General features: G+C 34.3%; 3 protein-coding genes across 6 annotated transcripts; 1 reads left to right on the plus strand and 2 right to left on the minus strand.

The window, feature by feature from the left end:
- Nucleotides 1-209: 209 nt before the first annotated feature.
- LOC116128532 (stromal processing peptidase, chloroplastic) lies at nt 210-11,119 on the minus strand. Its single transcript, XM_031414245.1, is given in 25 exon segments — nt 210-638; nt 934-1,081; nt 1,276-1,426; nt 1,610-1,711; nt 1,974-2,054; nt 2,141-2,261; nt 3,065-3,197; nt 3,429-3,555; nt 3,744-3,896; nt 3,974-4,201; nt 4,329-4,466; nt 5,069-5,218; nt 5,606-5,776; nt 5,887-6,090; nt 6,376-6,600; nt 6,968-7,102; nt 7,381-7,482; nt 7,715-8,020; nt 8,130-8,318; nt 8,407-8,514; nt 8,728-8,775; nt 8,910-9,108; nt 9,770-10,011; nt 10,454-10,658; nt 10,757-11,119. Coding segments are annotated over 24 exon segments (3,774 nt in total). The 5' UTR covers nt 10,921-11,119; the 3' UTR covers nt 210-638; nt 934-989.
- A 6,646-nt stretch (nt 11,120-17,765) lies between these two features.
- Nucleotides 17,766-24,835, plus strand: LOC116128662 (calcium-binding protein CML37). Of its 3 annotated transcripts, none has more exons than XM_031414426.1 (2): nt 17,766-18,277; nt 24,425-24,835. In XM_031414426.1, the coding sequence occupies exons 1-2, from the start codon at nt 17,947-17,949 to the stop codon at nt 24,688-24,690; spliced, it is 597 nt and encodes a 198-aa protein (XP_031270286.1). In that variant the 5' UTR covers nt 17,766-17,946; the 3' UTR covers nt 24,691-24,835. The 3 variants fall into 3 exon arrangements, with proteins under 3 accessions (XP_031270286.1, XP_031270287.1, XP_031270285.1); XM_031414427.1 differs by having other exon boundaries at nt 17,768-18,220; nt 24,368-24,835; XM_031414425.1 differs by lacking the exon at nt 24,425-24,835 and having other exon boundaries at nt 17,871-18,688.
- Nucleotides 18,825-21,447, minus strand: LOC116128661 (UPF0047 protein C4A8.02c-like). 2 transcript variants are annotated; one of them, XM_031414423.1, is made up of 8 exons: nt 21,161-21,447; nt 21,005-21,065; nt 20,788-20,882; nt 20,658-20,691; nt 19,946-20,000; nt 19,813-19,855; nt 18,989-19,083; nt 18,847-18,951 (listed from the first exon to the last, which is right to left on the minus strand). In XM_031414423.1, exons 1-7 carry the CDS (start codon nt 21,350-21,352, stop codon nt 19,012-19,014), a joined length of 552 nt encoding a protein of 183 aa, XP_031270283.1. In that variant the 5' UTR covers nt 21,353-21,447; the 3' UTR covers nt 18,847-18,951; nt 18,989-19,011. The 2 variants fall into 2 exon arrangements, with proteins under 2 accessions (XP_031270282.1, XP_031270283.1); XM_031414422.1 differs by having other exon boundaries at nt 18,825-19,083; nt 21,161-21,446.
- Nucleotides 24,836-24,956: the final 121 nt, after the last annotated feature.

The following is a 24,956-nucleotide window of genomic DNA, read 5'->3' on the forward strand; positions in this document are numbered from 1 at the left end:
AGGTTTAGTATGTTACTCCTGAACATAAAAGTAATTTCCAACTTCCTGATCCTAAATCGGAAAGGGAAAAAAGGGTTTCCTGGATCCATGATTGAAATTTTTAGTACAAGAATCAATACTGATAGGTAAGGCATTTTATATTTGTAATATTCTATTTGTTTATTACCATTACAATTCTTGGCCAATTGAAACTACATTAAGAAACAAACTACCAAAAAACAGCAAGAAATACATAATCATAAAAACAAATATGGCACAATTAGTAAATTATTTGGAAAATTTTCAATTGAAATTACAATCACAAGATTATGAGCTCTGACTTCACCATCGAGCTCCCAATTATTGTACCTCAAATCGATTAATATACAATTAGATAATCGCCACCTATAAGCTAAACCCTTGTTTAATTTCTAATGATTATTACATGCTTGGTGCATGTAAATACTAATATACCACAAATCTTTGATTTTCCACTGGTTACGATGGGAAGCTGTATTCATCAAAACTAGAATCAACTGGGAGCAAATCTACCAAACCACTTGATTCACGGCTTTACTTCTTTGGCTGTTCTAGCTCCGTGTGATTATTTGTTCTGCTATGAATCCGTGTCAGCCAACGCAAGCTTCTCACCATTTTACCTGATTAACAAATCCAAAAACTGAGTTCAATTCTTATTATCAACAAACAAGAAAATGATCATAATAATAGAGCAGCAGCTACAGAAATAACAATGACAATAATTTGAATTATCCCTTACCATGTCTTTCTAGAACGATTTCCTCATGTGTGTGTGTATATATATATATGTATTCTCAGGCATGCCCACTATAGTTTAGAATATTCACAAGCTCAATCCCGAGTAACTCTAATCTCTGACTTAATATAAAGTAAAATATGGTGATTCCACACACTATTTGCTAGTAAGAACATTACCTTCTAATGTTTAATATGTCCTCAACACACAACATCGATATTGAAATATAGTGAGCTCATGTTGTTGGCCTTGTCATCGTAGATAAGCCACGCCCTCCCACAGGAATAACTCCTTGAAAGCTTTCATCTGATTCTTCCTCTAAAGCAGCTGCACAATATAAAAATAAGTAAATGCGAAGAAAACTCTAAAAATTAACAGCAGTATTTTTTTTTTTTTTTTGTACACCCCGATCACATAAAGATCTACACCCTTTCTGTTCTTTTCATGTATTCATTAATCCAGCTAATTCTAGTTATCCTAAGGCAGTAGGCATGAGGAACAAGGGACAATATAATCTTTACCAGCATCTTCTTCACCAGCCTGAGCCCCCGCAATCCCAACACATGAATATAAAGAACCTTCATCCACTTTCAATTGTTCATATGCAAGATATATGTCCTCGATAGTAGCAGCTTCGTATAAGGAAGTAAGTTCCTTAATACATGATATGTCCTGAACACCACAACCACATAAAGTAATTGACCATAAGAGATTACATGAAAAGTTGAAGGAATAAGTCAGCATTATTTTTTATTTGAACAAACTTTGGACATAAACTATTATCCATTCTTTTGTCAAATGTTAAAGATATAAACTAAGCTCAGAGATTATCAAGTGACAAGATTTCCCGTGTACCTTCCTGGGAACAGAAGAAGCTTGCAAGTGAGCTAACAATCCAAGCCAATAGGCATTTGACTTGATTTCAGCTTCATGTCTCATTAGAAGGGTCCGCTTTGCCTGTGTAATGCACAGAGACACCATATCAGTAAACAACAAAACATTAGCTCAGGCAAAAGCATATAAGAAAAACTGAAAATCCCACAAATGAATTTTAGACACCAAGCTCTCCCGCAGAGAGAATAATTATCTGGAACTTTGAGATTTGATTCAAACAGTTTCAACAGATAATTTTTTCTTCATCAAACACCTGTACTATAATATGACTGCTTCCATTTACATGTTACATAAAACACTATATGGTAGATGTTTGACAACTGACCCTGTCCAGTTCCCTAGGGACAATCCTGTTAGTATGCAAACCTCTGAGGACATTCTTGCATGCCTCAACAGCTTTATGAACCTGGAAGTTAAATAGATCCAAATCTGGTTAGAGGTCAGAAATTACACGAGCTTCAAATAAAGATGTCTGGAAAACTAAACTCTCACCTTGCCTGGGGTTGATGTTACAGATACCACATACCATCCAAGATTAAGCCTATCAAACAGGTTCAATTCGAATGATACATCATAAGTTAATCCAAGAGAATCCCGGACTGTTGTAAAAAGCCTGTTGGAAGCACAAGGAAAAAATTCACGTTATTAACTAGCCACACAAATTGATTCTCAATTCTTGGATGCAAGAGTTGATAGAGGATTCAAAATTCTTATTTTTTTTACTCTTTTGCAAAGTCAATACAATACAAAATTCAACAAACTCCTATCAACTCATGCCTTCTATATATTAAATAACAGTACTATATAATACTAATTACACAGATTATCAAATAAGACTAAAACCATTATCCACAGCAATAGAAAAATACATTAGACATCCCTAAGGATCATGTGTTTGCTAAGATGTTAGTGCCCACATGCCTGGAATAGATATATCATACCCTTTCACTGTAGAAGCCCAAAACTAACTGAATAGATATATCATATACCCTTTCACTCCAGGAGCCCAAAACTAACTGAATAGAGATATCATACCCTTTCACTCCAGGAGCGCAAAACTAACATTTCGATTTCTAAGTTCACTAATTCTTGTTCGTGTCTATCAAAAACACAAACACAAAGACAGCAAAATAAAATCCTTGGACAACAATTTATCATCTGCAATACTTTGATTCTGTATGAGAAAGCTCCACAGCAGTTTATAGAATGTTCAAATGACTTTCCTCTTCTTAGGATCATAGTCCTAATGTGATTCTGTGCCAACTCTTTCCAAGAAATATGTTGATAAATTACCTAATGAAATTGGACTAGCTGGTGAACACTTAAATGAAAAAATGCAACAGGCCGCAAAGGAACACATTCATTCGTCAGTTCTACTGTATGTGTTGGCTATGAACATGCTACTAAGAGAATTACCTAGAATTTATGATCTCAGCAAGCAGTCCCATTGTAATACCAAAGAAAAGTGAATGTCTGCGAAGTTTTATTTGTTGATCCTTCTCGAGATTATTCCCCTCCAAAAGTGGTTCCTCATTTTTAGGTTGTAGATCTGCATAAGCATTGCAGCTAATGAATCCTGAATTGCTATTGGAGTATAAAGTGATTACATTCCAAAAACTAAATAAATCTCATAAGAAAATATTAGGAGATAGAGTTCCCAAATACAAAAAGTTATTCAAATTAATGTAAGCATGTGAAAACTAGCAATATGATTTAAGAATCATAAATTTGTTTATTGAACTTCCAAGCGACAAGCATTAGGTATCCAGCATAAACTCACCATGAGTAGTTGAAGTATCACCCATTGACTCAAACAGATCTTCTCCATCAACTGTTAAACCCCAACGATTTGGAGCAGGGCCTGCAAGGTAGGCACATGCTCTCTCATCTGTGTCCTTCAGGAATACCTGATTAAAAGGCAAAAAATGACTATTAATATGGTTTTTTAAAAAAAAAAAAAAAAAAAACAAATTTCTAAGATAAATACAAATTTGGCTATATTTTTAAACGGTATACTTCATAAGCATTCCACATTTTTGCATTTCTAGAAAATTAGAAACTAAACGTAAAAATATTATAAATATTTGATTCTCACTTGTTGATGTTGCAAATCGGATGGAGATGGTCCAAAGAAGAATGGACTAAACTCATGCTCTCTCTTAGAATCAGTTGGTGCTCTAACTGTGCCTAGATAGTCAAGAATACAAGACTCAATTTCCTCCTCCGCAAAGTCCCCGACAATACTTACCTAAGGAAAAAAAACCATTTAGATAATAAGAAATCTCATATCAGATGCGATGTTTATAAAACTTGACAATTTCCCACCTCCATGTTATTCCCCACAAACTGATTCATCACTGCATCTTTTACCGATTTCAAAGTTAAATTTTCTAATGATTTTGGTGTAGGTTCCACAAACCGCTCATCTCCATTTAACATTGCCAACATGAGTTTGTGAGCAGTTGAACGTTCCAAGCTTTTGGGAATGGACCGATAATATGAAAGATATAACTGTCTAGCTCTGTCAAAGGCATCATCCAGCCAGACACTATGCTGCAAGTCACCAACCACCGTTAAACAATTGATTGAACAGGAAGTGTTACCAAGTCATAGTAGTTACAAATGCCACAAGGAAGACACAATATGTACAAAATGATGATTATGGTTGACATAGAAATACCTCAAGCACCATATGGAGTAACTGGAAAGCTGCACGCATTCCGTTATCTCTTAGAGTAAAACGGAATTCCATAGCAATAAATTCTTCTGTGGACTCCAAAGAGCAATTTATCAAGTGATTTACACAAAAAAGTTCAACCTGGAGAAGCAATTAAAAATATATGAGAGACAACTGCATAACAGCAGATTGTGAAACTTCAGTGCTGAGAAGTGTTCTTACCATTATGTATACAAATATAGTAATTTGCTAAACAATCACAGCTAAAAGGACTAAAAGATTCATTTTTGAGTAGTAATAACTAGTATTCCAAATTATTACATGTAACTAACTTTGGCATCACCCAATGCGGGAAAACTCACTGCGGCAAAGTAACTCTCCATGCTTTGAGGTCACAAGCCCATCCTAAAGGTAATTGAATGGAACAAGAAGGGGAAGAGGAGAATGATTTTATTCATAGAAATGCATTTTTTAATTCACTACATTATACATTTCTGGTTTTCACGCACAAGCTTTTATATTTTTTTTCTAAAGTACAAGCAAAACCTTGGTTCCATCATTACACATTTGTAGATAACTCAAGAAATAAATTTCTAGACCTTAATAACACATGAAGACATACCTTGCATACATAAAATGGTAAACAATACAGAACCATGTATATGTGTGTGCATACTATTCATAGGAGTGTAACTGTGAAATTACAAAAGGTATAAAAGTACATAGAATATAACTTAATTTACCTGTTCCCTTGAAAAGTTGCCCACACGACCACCCTCACTGAGAGTTCGAACACCCACCACAACAGCTCCTCTCGACTCAGGACTTTCAGCTGCTCGCCCACCGCCAACAATAAGCCGCATAACACCTCCTTGGGCTTCATGTTTCAAAATCTGAACAGCAACAAGGGTATAAAGGGTGAAGTATAATCACATATGCAAACACATACCCCTATCAATGTGAATACATGAGAAAATGAGCTAGAGATCATAGCTGTTTTTCTCATTTCAAGGCAATGAATAATAGCAACTAAAAGATATAGGCTTCATAATAATAAGAATTGAAATTTACACTACGAGAAGAGGTAGGGAATGATAACAGGAGTCCGAAGGAGAAAAAAAAAAAATTGCAAAGATTACTCCACAAGATATCTACTTTACCAAACATTTCCATGTTCTGAAAGATCTTGAATTAAATACAAATACACATAAAAAAAACATATAAAATACCCAAATCTAATTAAGAAAACAAAGAGAATTAAATACAAACAGAAGTTATACCTTATAATTAATAGGAATTCCATTTGAAAGACGGCGTTGAGTGATCCCAGTTTCTTTGTCATGCACTTTAGTGACATTTAATTCAGGACTCGGAGGAACGAAGGATGGCGTGCACTGCAACTTTAACTCCTCTAACTCTGATAGAGATATTAACTCCTTTGGAACTTCAAGCTGGCCAAATAAGATAATAACAATGAAGTTCAGAACTTGATTTTCACACAGATACACCATTCAAATGAAGTTAAGAACTCATATCAAGAAAAAATCGAAAGGAAGGGCACCTCTGGCTCAGCTTCAATTGGCTCTTCTAGTCCCGATTTTATGGCATCTGTTATCTCACTTGAGGATATCTTGAATTCAGTTTCTCCAATTCCATCAACATGCACCTTCTTTGGAACACATGCAACGATTGCTGCAGGAACAGGTGCAGAAGGTCTTCCAAAATCTGAGATAAATTCTAAGACCTTGGCACCAATGGAATTAACCTATAGCAGCAGATAATCGAGGATCAAAACCACTGTGTAAGAGAAAAATATTGATTTTTTAGAAAAGAAAAAACTTGGAGCAAATCAGTAAGAAACATGCAAATCCTATTACTACATTCTAAGAATTACAATAAAGATACTTGAGCCTTGCTTATGAGCACAAATCTGTTGGTAAAAAGTTGATAACTGAAATGGAAATTATATGTTGACCTAAACTAATAGACAAAGAAATAAGCATGAGGCACAACTACTCATTGGTGGGTCAATGTAGTTAGTAGACAATACTTCTTCAAGAGTAATTGTTCCAGCAATAGCAAGCAAGCTTTCATGTCCTTGTCTCTGATCCATAACCGTATGGCCAAGGGCATCACTCTCCATAATGAAATCCAGATTGTCAACAGATGACACGTTATCAATCATAGCTGCCAGGTGTTCACTATCTTTCAATAGAGCATCCAAGTAGCGAGTCAATTCACCATTGGTGACACCAAATTCTTTAAGCCTTCTGACCTGCACCAACAAAATATATATCATTGCCATCAACACATGCAGGTAAAGAAGATCAAGTAGACTTCAACTGAAACTGTGAAAGAAGCACCTGGTACCTACTGAAGCCTAGCATAGTAGTAACTGATTCATTTATTTTACCAGATAAATCCTAGCCTAACATTTCATGAATAGAAAATGAAAAGAATAAAAAAAAAAAAGAAGATGAATAAATAAAATTGATTACTTCCTCTACTTGACTGGTTCAATTAGGGTGTCGCCAAAATAACCCAGGAGAATCATAGAACATCATGATTAGAATCAATAAAAGAACAAAAGTTTCATTGCAGTTGTCAGTGATGACAGCGTTAGAATAGCAGAAAGTACAAACCTCTTGAACTGCAACTTTAATTGCATTTTGCCAATTCTTAGGTTCTGCAGTTACTGTAAGGGTTGTGACTGTGCATCCTTCCCTTCCAGAATCACTATGATCCATTTCAACAGATGTAAACGGCGGATTTGAACTCTGAAAATTTCTATGAATTAGCTAACCATTGAAGGGCTACATACATGATACATGGCAATACATACAGAATGCAAACACATGGACTTAATGAATAATTCAACCACCAGTCCACCACTATCCTCCCATAAGAGAAAAGTCCCAAAAGTTTGGCTTAATTATTAATTTCTGACTGTTATATTTCTCTAAGGTAGAACCCACAAAAAAAAAATAATAATAATAATAAAATAAAAAAATTTCAAAGTGAATACTGAAAATTATGTGCATATAAAGCAGCATACCTTGTATCTTGTGTTAATCCGAAAATGCAAAGCAGACAAAAAGATTCTTTTCATCAAAACATTTCGCAGATCACCATATGTTTGAACCTTATTCACTGGAATCTGCAGCAAAATTCACAACACAATTTTAGGGGAAGAAAAAGAAATGAAAAAAAAATCAACTGATTGAAGGTCACCAGAAACAGATGAGAACGAAACCATTTTAAAAAAAGGAACAGGAAACACAAGAAATTATATAACGAACACCAAAACAAGCAATGTTCATAAAATGCACCACATGTAAGTGCAGGATGCAAATGATTAAAATAGCAACACAAGTCTTCAAAGCTCAGACCTTGCAGAACATATTAATTGAGAAATTTTGAAGCAACTCATGCTGAAATATCTGTGGGGGATTCATATTTGAACCACTTCCAGGGAGAGACCAATTATGCTTCACGGGAGGACGAACTGCATGTCTTTCCTTTTTAATGATTTTAGATTGATCAGCTGAACTAGATGGTCGTTCATTGGATAAGCTTCCAGCCAGCCCAACTGGGAGCTTAGGAACTAGAAAACTAGCCATTGCACCAAATGCACTAGGACTAGGAGGTGGTGCAGATGCTGCCTCATTTTCAAGGCCAGTTTTCCCAAAGACAGCCTGTGAGGAAGCAAAAAATCATGGTCAATATACCAACTCCAGAAGTAAATTCAAAATTTAACAATGTGGATTCACGCATATTGCATAACTACAAGAATCTGTGACATACCTCAATCTAATGAACCGTCTTCGAAATATTATCAATGTCACCCACGATATATAAGGTTGCATTAGCAGGGAAGTACCAACGCTCATGGAATTTCCTTATTTTATCAGCATCCCATTTCTTAATCTGCTCTTCTAATCCAATTGGGAACCTTCTGCTTAGCTTGTTTTCAGAATGCAGATGTTGTAACAACTACATAGAAAAGAATTTCCCATGAAAATATAGATATTGACGGGTCAGATGAAGACATGGAGGAAAACCAACTATATATTTTTCATACCTGGCAATCAACACGATACTCTATCGTATTCATCATCTGTAGTTCTGAAAGTATGGCACGACGTTCTTTTTCAATTCGGGAAGAAAGGAATTTTGGATGGAAAGCTATCTGTATAAATAAGATGGACAGAAAATATAAGACACGTCAAATGAATCATTTTTAGTTTATTTATTTATTGTATAGATCACATCAGAAAGAAACTGATGCCAGTGGTTCTGTCTTAAACAATAACAAGGGCAAGCAGAAAGAAAGCAAGCAAGTCCAGCTGATATGCAAGTAAATTCATTCATAAAATCATATGGCAAACTCAACTGTTCATACCTCGTTCAAGGCATCCAGTACAAGAGGAAGTAGATCTTCTTCAGAGTCCTGGAAAGTGGAAAACGCAATCAAATTCAAGTTAATATAAGCATAGATCATTGATATGGCTATAGAACTGCTAAAAGAAAATCAGATTAACAAATACAGGAATAGAAGGAACATCCCAAAGAGATAATAGAAACCTTTGTACAAGTCGGTGAATGGATGTGAAACACTGTATGGTGAAAATCAGTGTAAGCATTAGAACGGGCCCCTGTCCCAAGAAGTTTCTCACGTTTCTTACTTCCCAGAAATGCAACATGTTCAATCATATGTGCAATTCCCTGCTCATCATCTTCCTCGTCAATTGATCCAGCATGAATTTCCATGTGTGCTTCAAACCTAAAATCATCCAGGTGAGTGGGAAAGAGTCAGAGAAAGTCTAATTAACTTAAAGAATAAACATTTGGGATTCCTTCACTTCACCTTAGCAAAAATTAAATGGAAAACTCTTTTCCTGAAATAAAATGTTAGAATACAGGTTTAAAAATTATTAGATACAACTTCTTTTAGCACTATTTTTCAACGATTTTTCATCAATGACATATTAACTTTTTACATTACTTCAAATAAATTAACCTCAATTTAGTTTATGGATACAATAATGTCTCTCCAACGTGCAGCATTATTATGTTCAAGGCAAATACTAAAAATGGAGCATTCACCTAGAAAATGCATTGGCAAACACACTACTTAACAAGTTTAATAATTCGTATTTGAAGAAAACAAACTCCTCAAAGGGTGGAACCAACCATAAATCTTATAATACTAATGGCTAAATTTGTTAACTGAACAGATGAGCAACAAACAAAGACTTAAGGAAAAATCTTCTTCACAATCTAAAAGAAAATGAAAATCTAGTATCTTTCAGTAGTTCTCAAATCCTGATAATGCTACTGATCTTTTTTAAGTAACAACAAATTATAACAACTACTAAAATATAAAGAATCTTGCAAGATTTCACATCCTTAAACACATAAATCATATTTTAGGTAAACTATACCTGCTTGCTGGAACTTTGTTTGGTAAAATAAGATAACGGAGCCCATTTTTCAACTGCCCACGAAACAACTTCGGGTGAGATGGAAGTTCAGAGTTTAAAAATGCCTCGATTTCAGCCTTGTCTGGTTCACGAAACAATGAATCCAAATCCTGTCCATCAACAACACCATCTGGCCAGGTTGTACTGGCTGCATGTGGTTCATCTGGACCCACAGTTGCAAAGGGAACACGAACATGCTTCACCTGAAAATTATACATACCACAGTCAGTGAGAATTCTCTCCAGCATAAGGGGAATGAAATTGGGGATACACTGGCACATTAACATAGATATCCTATGCAGTTGCTAGATGTAATGCTCTCCAACTCACAAATGCAATAGAAGTCCAACATTCTCGCTCAATATCTTACATTATGCGAACCTTCTTACAATAAGGTAGATTAAAAAAAATCAATATCTAATTTAAAAAGGACACATAACTAAAATATTAAACAGAAGTTTGTGCTCAGACAACAATATAAGTGATCAACTAACAAACCTGAAATATACCAGAAAAATTGAGTGGCAGTAAAAAATAAAAAAAATGAAAAAGAGTGTTAAGTGAGCTACACATCAACAAGGCTATGCGGATAGAAAATTCAAATGATAAGCAACTGATTACAGAATTGAACATAAAATTACTTACATGAGCAGTGGGGCGTAAAGGAAAAGTAGATTTGTGAAGAAAAGCTCTTGGTATGGATTCGACAAATCTGCAACGAGTTCTACGGTGATTAAGAGAGCAGGTAGCGCAATTAAATTGTTCTCGTTTACCGAATGCGGAAGCATGACGGTTTCGGGTAACAGCCTTGTCTAAATATAATGTTGATTCACCACCTGCACCTGACCACCTTCATCGGCCAAATTTCAGAAACAAAAAGAATTACATAAAACCGATGACACATTAGTGAAATTGAATAAATTATATATTTATGCAGATAGTGAGTACCTGGCAGGAGAAAGAAGAGAAAGAGGCTTCACATGAAAACGGTTTCGAAGCGACAGATGAGTGCGCGGCCGTACAATCCGATACCCGCTGTCTCTATGATTCAACGACGGACGGATTTGAGGCACGCTAACCCCAGCCACTAGAGAGCCTGATGACGTTGCCATCTTTATCTCTATATCTATTCTCCGATATTTATTTATTTATTTTAATAATTAAACTATTAGCAGAGTCAGCCCACCGACCACCACGTTGTACCTGCTACAGATATTGAGGATGAGAGACGAGCGAGAGAGAGAAAGAAAAAGCGGGGAAGGGAAGGGTTCAGCTGCAAGATTTTTTACTTGCATCTTGGCTCGACTTGTACGGGTTTGGCTTCGTGTAAATACTCTTTCCATACAAATATTTTACTTCATTATTCAAGTCGGTCTACTCCTCAGCCGTCTGATTATAATATCTTGTTGTATCAATGATCTTTCTGTTATATTCTTTATGTACTTGTTCACAGAATATACTTTCCTTTAACGACCACGATAAAATTGGACCCTTCCATGCTTTGGCCCATTTCAAATTATGAAATATCAACTGAAGCACGTCTTCTTATTTGACATTTTTTCTTAATGACACATCATCATACACAAAAATATTTAAACTCATCATATTCATTCTTTCATTTATTTCCTATCATATTACATTATACAAAAATCTTTATAAGATTTCATTAGACGTTTTCCATTACTCATTTGTGTATGATAATGTGTGATAAAAAAAAGGAAATATGTCAAATAAGAAGATGGGCTTCAGTTGATATTTCATAATTTGTGATGGGCCAAAGCAAGGAAGGGTCCAAGCCAGCTCAATTTTATGTTGCTAGGCCCGTATATGCAAGTGACAATTCAAGTTCCATATATATTCTATTCATTTCTTTTTTTTTTTTTTTTTTTTTTTAACAAGGTGTCCGGATTAACGCTGCACACATCTCAACTAATTTCCGAAGCTTATTGAACACCCTACAAGCCTAAAAAACCCGCTGTCACATCACTTTGTAAATATATTTTTGTAAAGTTGTTTGTACGTCTAGTATTATTGTACACAAAATGATAAGCAATTCAGTTCCATTAGTAATGTCAAAATATGGATAAATCTATTAATTTTAAATTTATAAAAAAGGCTTCTAAAAATTGCAAAAATAAGTAAAAAAAGTCTTCTAAAAACATAAAGATTTGCCCAAAATTTAAAGTCTCCTAGTTAGGCGTTGGGAGTTGGGACGAATTAACAACTTTTTCCCACCCAAATGATGGTTTAATAATACTTTCTTACCCACAGACTTTTAAAATACTATTTTACCATCTAAAGTTATATTATGTTTCTCCTTTCAATATAGCTCAATTCCCAACAATTGATGGGGTCGACGGGATAGGGTTTGAAGGGTTTTGGTGAGTAATGATAGGGGAAGAGAATGGTGGTGGTGTTAGGGCATAACGATGTTGAAATCGGAAATAGAATATAACTTTAGATAGTAAAGTAGTATTTTAAAAGTTTGTAGATGAGAATGTGTCATTAAACCATTATTTGGGTAGGAAAAAGTCGTTTAGATTTGAGCTGTCTCAAGAACATTTGTGACCCTAGGTAAAAATTACTTTAGGGGCCTTCTAATAATATAAGCATATCTTAAAAAGTTATTTCAAATTTATTTTTCTTGCCTTTTGAGATACAAAATCACTAACTAAATTTTTATATTCAAGTTTTGAAACTAAATCTTTTTCAATTAATAATATAGCCAAATTGTCTAATCTTTCTTGTGACATAGTTGAATGCAAATAAAATTTTATTAACTTTAATTTTGAAAAATTTATTTCTGTTGAATCTATAGTAACAGAAATAATTAATAGTATTCTATAAGCTATCCATGCATTTGGAAAAGAATTCACTTTTTTTTTTTTATAAAATCTAGTATCTCAAGTGGTGTTTTAATTTCCACATTTATAATTTTATTTTAAAACTTTTAATTCTGAATATAAATTTAAACCATCAATATCAGAGAGCATGTCATGTTTTAAAAAGTTTTCAAGATTTAAACAATGTTTTTGCAAACTATCATCATCAAACAATTTTAACTTTTTTATATTATAAAGGAAACCAAAATTATTACTATATCTTTCAAATTGTTCAAACCTACTTTGAAGTGAAGAAATGGCATGATCAATTAAATATATGAAATAATTTATTATAAATATTCTTTAGCAGACAATTTCATCTCTTCGTTTTCATTCTCATCAAATTGTTTTTTTCTTTTTATTGTACGTTTTTCATGAAATTTTGGTTCTATAGTCATTTGCTCTGCAATCTCTTTAGCATAAATCATAGAAGATGTAAACTCATTTTCTCTATATTTTCAAAAAATGAAACAAGACCTTCAACTGATATGTTACAACAACAACGTCCATATTTTTATATTATAAATATTTACTAACCATAATAACAATAAATAACATTTCATACTAAATATTCATGCCTAATAGAAATTCAAAATTTTCAATCTCATATGTTACCAAAGAAATAACTTCACTTTTTATTTTAGGATCTTCATTAGTTTCTGCTAATTGATATAAAACATCTATTATTTGTGGAGCTTGAAATTTTATTGCTTTAATACTTTCAACACGACTTTCCCAACGTGGTTGTGATAATGGCTTAAGTGTCAAATTAGAAACGTGATTTTACAAAATTTTCCATCAATTTGTAGAAAAAGAAAATAATGAGTATATGCGTTATGTTACTCCGAAAAAAGTAATAGCATTAGTGTTAGTGTATGTCCTAGGAACCAATCGTATTGTCGATTTCAGGACATTATATCTTGTAAATGTATTATGAATAAAAGAAAGTATTCTTATTTCACATGTTGATTTACTGCTTCATTTATATTATATTTAATATTGTATATGAAATGTCTAGATGACACGGATCTTCAGAAGATCAAATCATTGAAGAATTGCCTACGCAAATAATGCTAATTGGGCAATAACATTGTGTAGTAGGCATGTTGAATGTCTCAATTGAATATCATGTGATGGTATTAGTGTAGGTGATTATAAGAGGTATATCACTAAGACATTAGCATGGATAAACAGCTAGTGAACTGTTTATAAAAAACAACCGATTATGATGAATCACATGGACGTGGTCAATGATGCATCATAGGATCATGCTAGTGTACCACTAATCCTTAGACTTGAGACATCACGGTTGGAAACAATATATGATGCATATGGTTCATATGGTGTATAAGTACGAGACTAGTCATGTCATGTGTAATAAGCCAATTTGGTCATATGTTATTCATGTGCGAGGACAAGTGATGTCAAGATGGGATTCGTTAACTCAAAATAGTTCAATCTCGAGTTCCCCGATGAATGTCAATAAATATTGGAAAAAGGAAATCTCTGGCTAGAGTATAATAAATGTAAGATGAAACATAGTTTCATGTTGACGAGTTCCATTATATCGATTGACAATTTGATTAAAGATTAAGTTAAGGGCTTTGACATACCATAAATCATTCTTAATCGGAATTAGATAACGAAAAGATTTGACTACATAGTACGTACGATCATAATAGGTTCATTGAAGTTTACACTTCATTGTGGTTTAAGAGTTATGAAACATTGCTAGACGTCTACCATAATCAGTGGGAGTTTCGATTATAAATAGTTATAACGAAACATATCAGAATCTGATATTGGGCCCACGGCTAGATCACAGTGAACTAAAATTGTCACACATAAAACCAAGCTCAAGAAGAGAGCGTAATACATATTATTGATCGGATTAATGATATTCGGACGTAAACAGTTGCATCCGGAATAGTGTATTTGTGAGAAATGATTATCCATGGATAGCTAGCACCAACAAAGGGTAATAAGGATTTATTAAATATTATTATTGAATTCGATTCGATGATGAGGACAAAAGTACATTGGTTTTATTCTAAAGAGTTAAAATAATTAATAGGATTAAAATTGGGCTAATTACGAATTAACCATAAAACCAAGGACTTGACATAAATGCTCTTTCACAAGATTAATTTTAAGTTGTTTGAGAACTTCCCAAGACAATTTAAAATTATACTTTGTGCCCATGGTATATAAACAAAGTGTTATACCATTTTCATTTAATTAAATCAGTTGAAACAAAAATCACTCTCTCATTTTCTCTCTCACTCTCTCGGCTCTCTCTTCCTTGACTTGTGTGGATCACATTTTGAGGTTCTTCAACTAAGATTCCAAGAAAGCAGATTCAAATGTTGAATAGCAAAGGAGTTGATAATTTTCTATCATTTTCTTACATTAATAAGTTAATGTTTTAATGGTTTGTTTTCTACCTTATGTTCATTATCTCGATCATCATTTTCTCTCAATTTTCATATCCAAAATGCATGAAACACAACCATTAGTACATGAATTAGCCATATCACAAAGAACTAAATTAAGATTGTGACAACCACATGGTGTATAAAATGCTTTAAAATTTACATTTAATAATCTTTTTTGCACACCTTGATGTTTACCTTTCATATTAGACCCATTATCATATCCTTGTCCTCTCACATTATTTACATCAAGTTTAAGATTTTTTAATATACTTGTGAGAACATTAAAAATGCCTTGATCAGAAGTATCATACACTTTTATAAAATCTATAAAGTACTCTTCTATTTTTATTGGACTTATTGAAATATCTACACATCTTAATATACGTGACATTTGTTCTCGATGACTTGTATATAGGGTACAATCAAGTATAACTGAAAAATATTTTGATTCTTTAATTTTTTATTTTTTTTTAATAATGGTATTTCTTATTTCTAATGCTAAAATGTTTATCAACTCATTTTGTATATTATGACCAAGATAATGAGTATGAATTTCTCCATTTTGAATATGTCTAAGGTGTTCTTGCATTATTGGATCAAAGTCAGCAATCATTTCAATTAAACTCAAAAAATTTCTATTATTTTCTTGATAAATCTTCTCATTTGTACCACGAAATGCCAAATTATTTTTCGAAAGATTTTTTACAACCGCTATAATTCTTAATAGTACATTCTTCCAATGCTCTTTCTCTTTATTTATTTTCTCTTGTAAATATTTATCAATTGTTTTGTTTTTAAATAATCTCATCTCAACATCAACTCAAATGTTCATATTTATAGCATGTTCATTGCTTGTTTCGTGACTTTTAAGCTTGACACTAAGATTTTTCCAATCTCCACACCCTTCATTTGCTAATTGAATTGTATTTGCTTTTAAACTAAATAATTTACAACAAAAACAAAATACTTTATTTAATTCTTTTGAATATACTAGCCATTTTTTATTATGTTTTTCTCTATTAGGTAATTTTCGAATATAATGAATTGTAGAAAAGCGTCTAGAATTTTTATCTCTTGGAAAATCTAAAACTTGTCTAGTTGAACATTTCTCAACTAATAAATCATATAAGCTTGTGTCTAAATTATTTCAATGTACCGGATCATAAATATTTTTAATAGTTGTTTCATCTTTCTCATTAATATTTTCATTCTTGCCGAATGAAATTTCTTCTTCTAAATTTTCATGATACTCTTCACTAGTATTTGATGAATTTGAATTGTTGTCTTTAAAAATTTATTCACCATTTTCAATCAATTTTTCATTTAAATCTTTATTTGGTTTATCTAGCATTTGGTGTTTCGTAGTAATAACAAATTTATCAAGTACACCTTTTTGGGATTGAATTAGTTTTTCTATCTTTTTTTTTCTTATGTTTTTCAAATTCAAATTTATACTTCCTAGTAGACATTTCTATTCAAAGAATAAATAATTTAGAACCCTTAATATTATTTTGCTAAAATAAAAGTCATTATAAAAATTAAGAAGGAACTTTAGCACCTGATTTATACTCATGATTTTGCTTTTTGCTGTGCTAATACTCTAAAATCTTATATTATTATCCTGTATAAAAATAATAATGAAAATTATTTATTCACTTGATCAAATATAAAGTAAAATAAGCTGAAAATGTCAAGAGTAAAATGATTTAGAGCCCTTAATATTATCTTGCATAAAGATAATAATGTAAATCACGTTCACTTGAGAAATTTACTTCAATAGAGTAATAGAGATGAGAAAGGAGAGATAAGAGATGAGAAAGCCAAGACTTAAGAGTAAACTGAGTTGAGAATGCTCTGAGTAAAAGATGAGAAGTTTTATATAATAGATTGTCATTCATATTTGGGAGAGTGGAGATTGTGATTGCAGCAGGTAAGGGAAGGTGTTTCAACTTTCAACGGAAAAAATGAGCTGTCAATTGTGTTTCAAGTTTGGATGTAAGGATAGACGATAGGACATACGGTGAGATTGATGGGAATTGGGAGATTATAAATATATTAAAAAATACTTAAAAAAATAATTTTGGGTAGAGATAGGTATATGCGATACTGCATATGGTGTGGGATTAATGAGAATTGGAAAATTATAAATATATTAAAAAAATACTTTAAAAAATAATTTTGGGCCCCCCCTTTTTACCTCTTTTTTCAGGGAGTCTCACCTGCCTAGGGCTTAAACCGGGCCTGGTTTAGATAAGCGGGATTGATTTTATAAATAAACTCTCATGTTAAGTCACGAAGACTGTAGAATGGATAGAGCGAATGGCATGACGACTGACGAGGACCAACAGAGGCCTTTTTAATGGACTTGACCACATAAATTACTCATTTGATATTTTTTCTAACCTATGCGATGACAAAATGACAAAAAAGCTGCCTAAAGGAGAGACCACGCAAGTTGGATTAAGAAACTTTGTCTAACGCGCAATTCTACCGCCTCTGGAACCGCCATAAACAACTGGCGGAAGCGACACGCACAAGTTATTATAAAATACAACTCATGTGTCTCTTCACACTCGAAACCGCGTTTTTAACTTTCCATTCTTAACCATATCCCAACCGCTTTATAACATCTTCCACGACTCTTCTCTCTTTAATTATCCTATTTTTATAACTTTTCTTCTTTCCTCGTCCGACTCAAACTCTGTCTTTTCCTCTCAACACCTCAAACTAATGAACTATATATATATAGGTCTCGCTTGGGAACATAACCTTAGTTCATTCATATTTCAAGCAATTTCCACTTCTAGCTATCATCGTATTCATGAAATCTCAGACATATTTTTCTCCTAATGCTTCAATGGATTCTTCAATTGATAAGAAGAGTACTCCCAGTTCATCGCCCAAACAATCAACTTTCGCAAGATTACGTAGAAAACTCTCTCCAAGAAAGCCCGACTCGCGTTCTATTTCAGTAGAAAGCAGTGCCTGTAGCACAAGCAGTGGCGAGATACAAACGGTGTTCAACTACTTCGATGAGAATGGAGACGGAAGAATATCAGCAGCTGAGTTACAAAGCTGTTTGAGAACTGTGGGAGGGGAGCTGTCCGCGGCTGAAGCTGAAGCTGCCGTACAGTCTTCCGATTTAGACGGAGATGGGCATTTGGACTTTTACGAGTTCCAGAAGCTGATGGAGAACGGAAATGCTAACGAGGAGCAGAAAAATAGTGAGCTAAGAGAGGCTTTTGGGATGTACGTTACGGAAGGGTCGAGTTACATCACCCCAGCCAGTCTCGAGAGGATGCTCAGCCGTCTGGGTGAGTCCTCCTCCATCGACGATTGTAAGGCTATGATCCGCGTCTTTGATCTTAATGGCGATGGGGTCCTCAGCTTTGACGAATTCGCTGTGATGATGCACTAAACAGTTTTTTCTTGGTCTGAGTAGTTTGTAGTCGACAATCGATTGCATGTATTCTTTCATTGTTTCCACTGTACATTGTTAAGTAATCCCTTGGTTGATTATTTGTTCTACTTTTAAATAATTGAATTGAATTGATTTCTTGCTCCTTTCTGGTATATCCCTTCAATGTCACTTACACCTTTACGTTTCACAATAACTTCAGAAGAGTAGAAAGCAGAAACCCAGAATTAGAGCCCGCAAGTCTTCACATCAAAATTTTGATTTTCAATAGAATTTCACGCTATTAGAACTTTTCAGATATCATTGCCACAAAATTTAAATATTTTAAACTTATTAAAGTACCAAATCTGAGAATTATTGCCGTAACATCACATTAACAAGTAAAACAGACGCTTGGTCTTTCTAAATTTAGTTCTGTTACAAACATATATGGAACAAAAGAAATACAAAACCTCCATATCTATCTTCTCATATTCCATTAAGGGTGACTACAACTTTGCGAGCAGTGGGGACATCACGATGCTCACATAGCCATATTCCCTTAAACATCAAAAGAAACAAAATTAGATTCAAGATATCAAGTTGGCAAATAATAAAAAATATGCAGCAAATTGTTCTCAAATACATTATAGCTACATAGCAACAGTAACAGGGTATCCGGTGTCCATGGTGCACCTGGACATTTTAAGCAGGAAATGACCACAACACGGTTGGAAAATGATTATTTTTATAAATATTTAACATGCCAAGTATAATAAATTAAACATCTAAATACCAGAACGGTAATCCAGATATTAGATCTCAACTTTACACTGTTCCAGCTTGGCTAACATTTTGCTAATTCATGTGAAATAAATTCTGGTTTTGTGAAAGAAAAAGGCAATTATTGAGACATTCTTAATTGAATTAACTTGGTGGCTTGTTCTATTACTTTGTGATCGTGCCATCTCTTCTATAATTTGGTGTTTTTTTCCCAACTCTTCTATCTAACCATATATTTGATTATTATCCAAAAAAACTGGAATCACTTCATTATGATGCATAAATACACAATAGCTTATTCTTGGTTCCTGCGACCTAATTATTTAGGATCCAACGATTGAAGATCCAAGGATTTTTTTAAGATGCAGGTCTCAAACTAAGTTGATGAGCCATGCATTTCTATAAAACATGTTGATGGATTTTAAGACACATTATCAACACAAAAATTTTCCTCTCAACAGAAAAAAAAAGTCTGAAACCAAAGACAACTACACAATTCTATCACACCTGCCAAGTTCCCATATTCAGCTTTCCATCGGTGATGGGAATCCTGCACAAGAATAAGGACCAGGTAAATGGCAATCAAGCATTAAAATTTTAGAGCAAAAAAACAGTAGTAACAAAGGTGGGACATTCGCACGTTAGTGAGCAGCCAAACATTGATGATTTGATGTGTGCTGGCATGTCATCTGGGCCTGCAGAAGTTACACAGATCCAACATCAGCACTTGGGCAAACTTATGGATGACCGGGAAGTTCATATCATTCATATGGAACAAGGGTTAAGCAACTGTTTTACTAAATATAACCCTTCAATACAGTTCACATCATTATGTTTGAACTCATTAGTTCAATATGTTTAGAATTCACCCAGATTAAAACTAGAAATACCACTAATTGACAGTGACTTGTGATGAAGATAAAATTTTAAGCCAGATTTCATGCAGGATATGCTTCTAAGGAAAAGTTGGCATTATAGTGGGTATAACTACAGCACCTTCACAAAAGAGAGTAAAAACAAGGATATACTGAGGAGTTCAACAAGAGAGTAATATGACTAAACAGGGACTGTAAGAACACATGACTTCTTTCCAAAATCATATTTGAGATCATTTCATAATCAAGAGAATTCCTTTTTCATTGCAAAATTGCTATAAAGTTTTCTTCCAACACCAATTGATCCGATATCTTGTCTTTCAAGTTGCAGTTATATTTGTGATTATCTGCCACATAATTTGTCCCAAAATGTAATGTACCAGGAGAGATACTCCCAAAAGACAGGAACGAGTTAAAATTAAAATCCAAGCAAGAGAGCGTCTAGTAAATTGAAACAAAAATAAAGCCCAGACAAACCTTCCAGAGTATGCTTCCACGGAGCAGATCTCCCCTAAAAAAAAAAAAAAAACATAAAACCAATCCATCACTGATGAGTAAGATGAAGCATGCTACAAAATCGGAAACGTTTAGATGAAAGCAAATCAACCTCTGGAACTATTTTATTGAGGAAGGTCTCGGTGTCATCCCGAACATCAGAGTCGTAATTCTCATTAATGGTAAGAGAAGCACTTGTGTGGTGCACTGAAATGTTAAATTAACCACAAAAGATAAAATTTCCAACCAATAAAAAGTAGAAATTGAATAGCTAAAGTCTAAATTACGCAGGCCTCAACTGAAATAAATAAATAAATTAAATGACTTACGGAAGAGATGTGCGAGGCCGCATTTAAATTCAGACAAGTCTTTCCCAATTTCTTTCACTATCTGATTCCCGTGAAACCAAAGTGCTGTATACTTTAATTAAAATGAAAAATAAAAAATAAAAAGAGATGGTTAGGGTTGAAAGTTGGTGAACTTACCTTAGGAGTAATAAGATGACAGCCTCGGTGATGGGGAGGCAGAGTAATGGTCTTCTGCGCCCATTTAGGAGCAGTACCAGAAGCAGCCATTGAATTGTCACTGAGGGTGCCCGGATTGGCTGTGAACAGTGCTTTTATCCGAACCGAAGGTGGCTTTGAGATTACACCTGAAAACAAAGCTGAGCTTTGCATAGCGGAAATTACCAAAGGCAGCCCAATATACGAAACTGCTGGAAGGATTAGTAAGTTTGTTACAATAGTTGTAAGTCTAACGCCTACGCCACACCCGCACATTTGTATTCCAGTGGGCCGGCCCTGGACTAAAATGTGTGCGTTTGAATTGTCGGGGCCATCCGTGGTTGCAGTTTGCCCACCTTGCGATTCTCTATAGAGTAAACGACATGTTCCCACCCAAGGTTAAGCAACATGTAAAGTTCCCACCCGTAGTTTCATAAATTCCAATTCCCATCCTTAAATTAACATTGTTAATGAATTTAATAGCTAAAAGTATATTATTACTATACTACCCTTGACTTTTGATTTCAAGCACCTAGTCACCACCACAAACTCAGCCACAAAGCCACCCAAAAATCAACCACAATCACCATCACCATCACCACCCAGCTTTGCACGAACACTCTTATCCGATCACACCAGCCAACTACATCTGTGAAACCCAATCGCATAGTAGCCCTTCTCCCTACAAAAAGCAAATCCCTTGGACATTTCTCGAACACTTGGGGGTAGTCGTAGAAAACTTCAAAAATACCCTAAACCCTAAATCTGTCCTCAATCTCCCACAAAAATCCAACAACCAACAATTTTAAAAAACACAGCTGCAGCGACGGCAGTTGTGGAAATGGTCGTCCGTGACGAAGCAAAATGGCTAGAAAGGCAAAGGTCAGCAGCGTAGTATCCTTATAGTAGGTGGAGGCTATTGGATTTTGGTCGCCATAAGGCCATCACGATGTGGCCAAACTGGCCACAGCGTGATGGCCTTACGCTGGCCAAATCCAGCTGCTGCGGAGCCTATTCTGAGAAGTGAGAAGAGTGAAGAAGAGGGAAGAAGAAAGAAAGTAGGAGGAAGAGATGAAGAAGGAGAAGAGGAGAAGAAGAAGAAAAAGACGAGGCGACAGTGGTAGGGTGATGTTAGCTAGATCTGGGAGAGAAATGAGGGAGGGACAAGAGTGGGAAGGCTGTGGTGTCGGTTCAAAGACTATTTTACCCTTTCACCGTTTCATTCAACATTTTTCTGTTAATTTAAGGGTGAGAAAATGGAATTTATGAAACCAGGGGTGAGAACTGGGTATTGCACTTAACCTTGGGTGGGAACAAGTCGTTTGCTCTTCTCTATATTATATAGATTTTGTGCAAATTGATTTTGACATAAATTAAGGCATTCAACTAAAAATATAATAGTAAAATAAATAAACAAAAATAATTATTAGATTTTGGAGGGCATAGTGGACAATTCTCGATGCTTTATTTTTTAATATTATAAAGAAGAGTAAACGATTTTGTCCCACCCAAGGTTTGGCCTAATGACACTTGCCCATAAGGGTGGGTAAAATTTTAGGGTAGAACCGGAACCAATGGGTACCTGGGTGTCGGTTTCGGTTCCTACTCAGAACCAGCCATAATAGGGTAGGTTTCGGTTCCAAAAAATTGGAATTGATACTATGCGGTTCCGGTTTCGATTCCAAATCAAAGGAACTGGAACCGGAACTAGGACTAAATTGATATAATATTAAAAAATAGAGGGTTTTTTTTAATATTTTGCATATGGGGGAGGTTTTTTGACATTTTACATATCATATAAATATATAAGAAAAAATTGGTTTTTTTATCTTAGTATCAAAAATCTTATTAATTTTCATTAAAAGATAAGTTTTTCAAAATATTCTTATTAATATTTAAGTTTCACTTATTATTTGATTAAAAAATTAATATATATTAAGACATTTACGTTAAATAATAACTTTTAAATATTTATTATCAGTGAAAATAAACAATTAAATACTTATAATTAAGCATCAAACATCAAGTAAATATATAAAAAAAATATTATTTAATGTTTTGCACTTAATTGTTAGGGGTGTAATTGTAATTTTATAAGGGTTTATTTATCATTTTTTAGAAAATAGGGGGTAATATTTTTTACGTACCCAGAACTGGAAACTATGTTCCGGTTCCAAGTTTTCAGGAACTGGAACCGATGGTTCGGGTTTTGGTTTCAAATCAAAGGAACCGATCGGTTCCGGTCCCTTTGATTTTGGGCAGGTACCCATATGTGCCTACCCCTATTGCCCATCCAAAAAGTTTCAAATTATAATTTTACCATCCACTGCTACTCTCCGTCTATTCAAATTTCCATTTCACCGGATTTGACCATTGAAATAACTCTTTTACCCTTATAAATCATTATTAAATAAATTAATATTAAAAATAAAAACTAAAGGAAAAGTGAAAAATTAAAATAATAAAAAACCCAAACCTTAACCTCCAAAGCTCCAACCCGTTCTATCCTTCTTCCTCATCTACAAATCTACTCTTAGCCACAACCCCTTACAGTACACAACCAAAATCAATTTACCCTTATAAAACCCAAAATCATTCAAAAAAAAAACATAAAACCAATCCATCACTGATGAGTAAGATGAAGCATGCTACAAAATCGGAAACGTTAGATGAAAGCAAATCAACCTCTGGAACTATTTTATTGAGGAAGTCTCGGTGTCATCCCGAACATCAGGTCGTAATTCTCATTAATGGTAAGAGAAGCACTTGTGTGGTGCACTGAAATGTTAAATTAACACAAAAGATAAAATTTCCAACCAATAAAAAGTAGAAATTGAATAGCTAAAGTCTAAATTACGCAGGCCTCAATGAAATAAATAAATAAATAAATGACTTACGGAAGAGATGTGCGAGGCCGCATTTAAATTCAGACAAGTCTTTCCCAATTTCTTTCACTATCTGATTCCCGTGAAACCAAAGTGCTGTATACTTTAATTAAAATGAAAAATAAAAAATAAAAAGAGATGGTTAGGGTTGAAAGTTGGTGGAACTTACTTAGGAGTAATAAGATGACAGCCTCGGTGATGGGGAGGAGAGTAATGGTTTTGCGCCCATTTAGGAGCAGTACCAGAAGCCAGCCATGAATTGTCACTGAGGTGCCGGATGGCTGGGACTTGAGAACTGTGGGAGGGGAGCTGTCCGCGGCTGAAGCTGAAGCTGCCGTACAGTCTTCCGATTTAGACGGAGATGGGCATTTGGACTTTTACGAGTTCCAGAAGCTGATGGAGAACGGAAATGCTAACGAGGAGCAGAAAAATAGTGAGCTAAGAGAGGCTTTTGGGATGTACGTTACGGAAGGGTCGAGTTACATCACCCCAGCCAGTCTCGAGAGGATGCTCAGCCGTCTGGGTGAGTCCTCCTCCATCGACGATTGTAAGGCTATGATCCGCGTCTTTGATCTTAATGGCGATGGGGTCCTCAGCTTTGACGAATTCGCTGTGATGATGCACTAAACAGTTTTTTCTTGGTCTGAGTAGTTTGTAGTCGACAATCGATTGCATGTATTCTTTCATTGTTTCCACTGTACATTGTTAAGTAATCCCTTGGTTGATTATTTGTTCTACTTTTAAATAATTGAATTGAATTGATTTCTTGCTCCTTTCTGGTATATCCCTTCAATGTCACTTACACCTTTACGTTTCACAATAACTTCAGAAGAGTAGAAAGCAGAAACCCAGAATTAGAGCCCGCAAGTCTTCACATCAAAATTTTGATTTTC

The sequence above is a fragment of the Pistacia vera genome, unplaced genomic scaffold (assembly GCF_008641045.1).
Source record: "Pistacia vera cultivar Batoury unplaced genomic scaffold, PisVer_v2 Contig200, whole genome shotgun sequence".
Classification (NCBI taxonomy): domain Eukaryota; kingdom Viridiplantae; phylum Streptophyta; class Magnoliopsida; order Sapindales; family Anacardiaceae; genus Pistacia; species Pistacia vera.

Bases quoted from the DNA above. Each gene is read 5' to 3' on its own strand.
- LOC116128662 (XM_031414426.1), top strand. From the start codon at position 17,947: ATGAAATCTCAGACATATTTTTCTCCTAATGCTTCAATGGATTCTTCA. The intron at 18,278-24,424 runs ATGGGCATTTGG...ATTTAGACGGAG, and splicing joins GTCTTCCGATTTAGACGGAG to ATGGGCATTTGGACTTTTAC.
- LOC116128661 (XM_031414422.1), bottom strand. From the start codon at position 21,352: ATGCAAAGCTCAGCTTTGTTTTCAGGTGTAATCTCAAAGCCACCTTCG. The intron at 20,692-20,787 runs GTTGATTTGCTT...TTTTTTTTTTAG, and splicing joins TCAATAAAATAGTTCCAGAG to GGGAGATCTGCTCCGTGGAA. The intron at 19,856-19,945 runs GTGCGAATGTCC...ATTCTTGTGCAG, and splicing joins ATGTTTGGCTGCTCACTAAC to GATTCCCATCACCGATGGAA.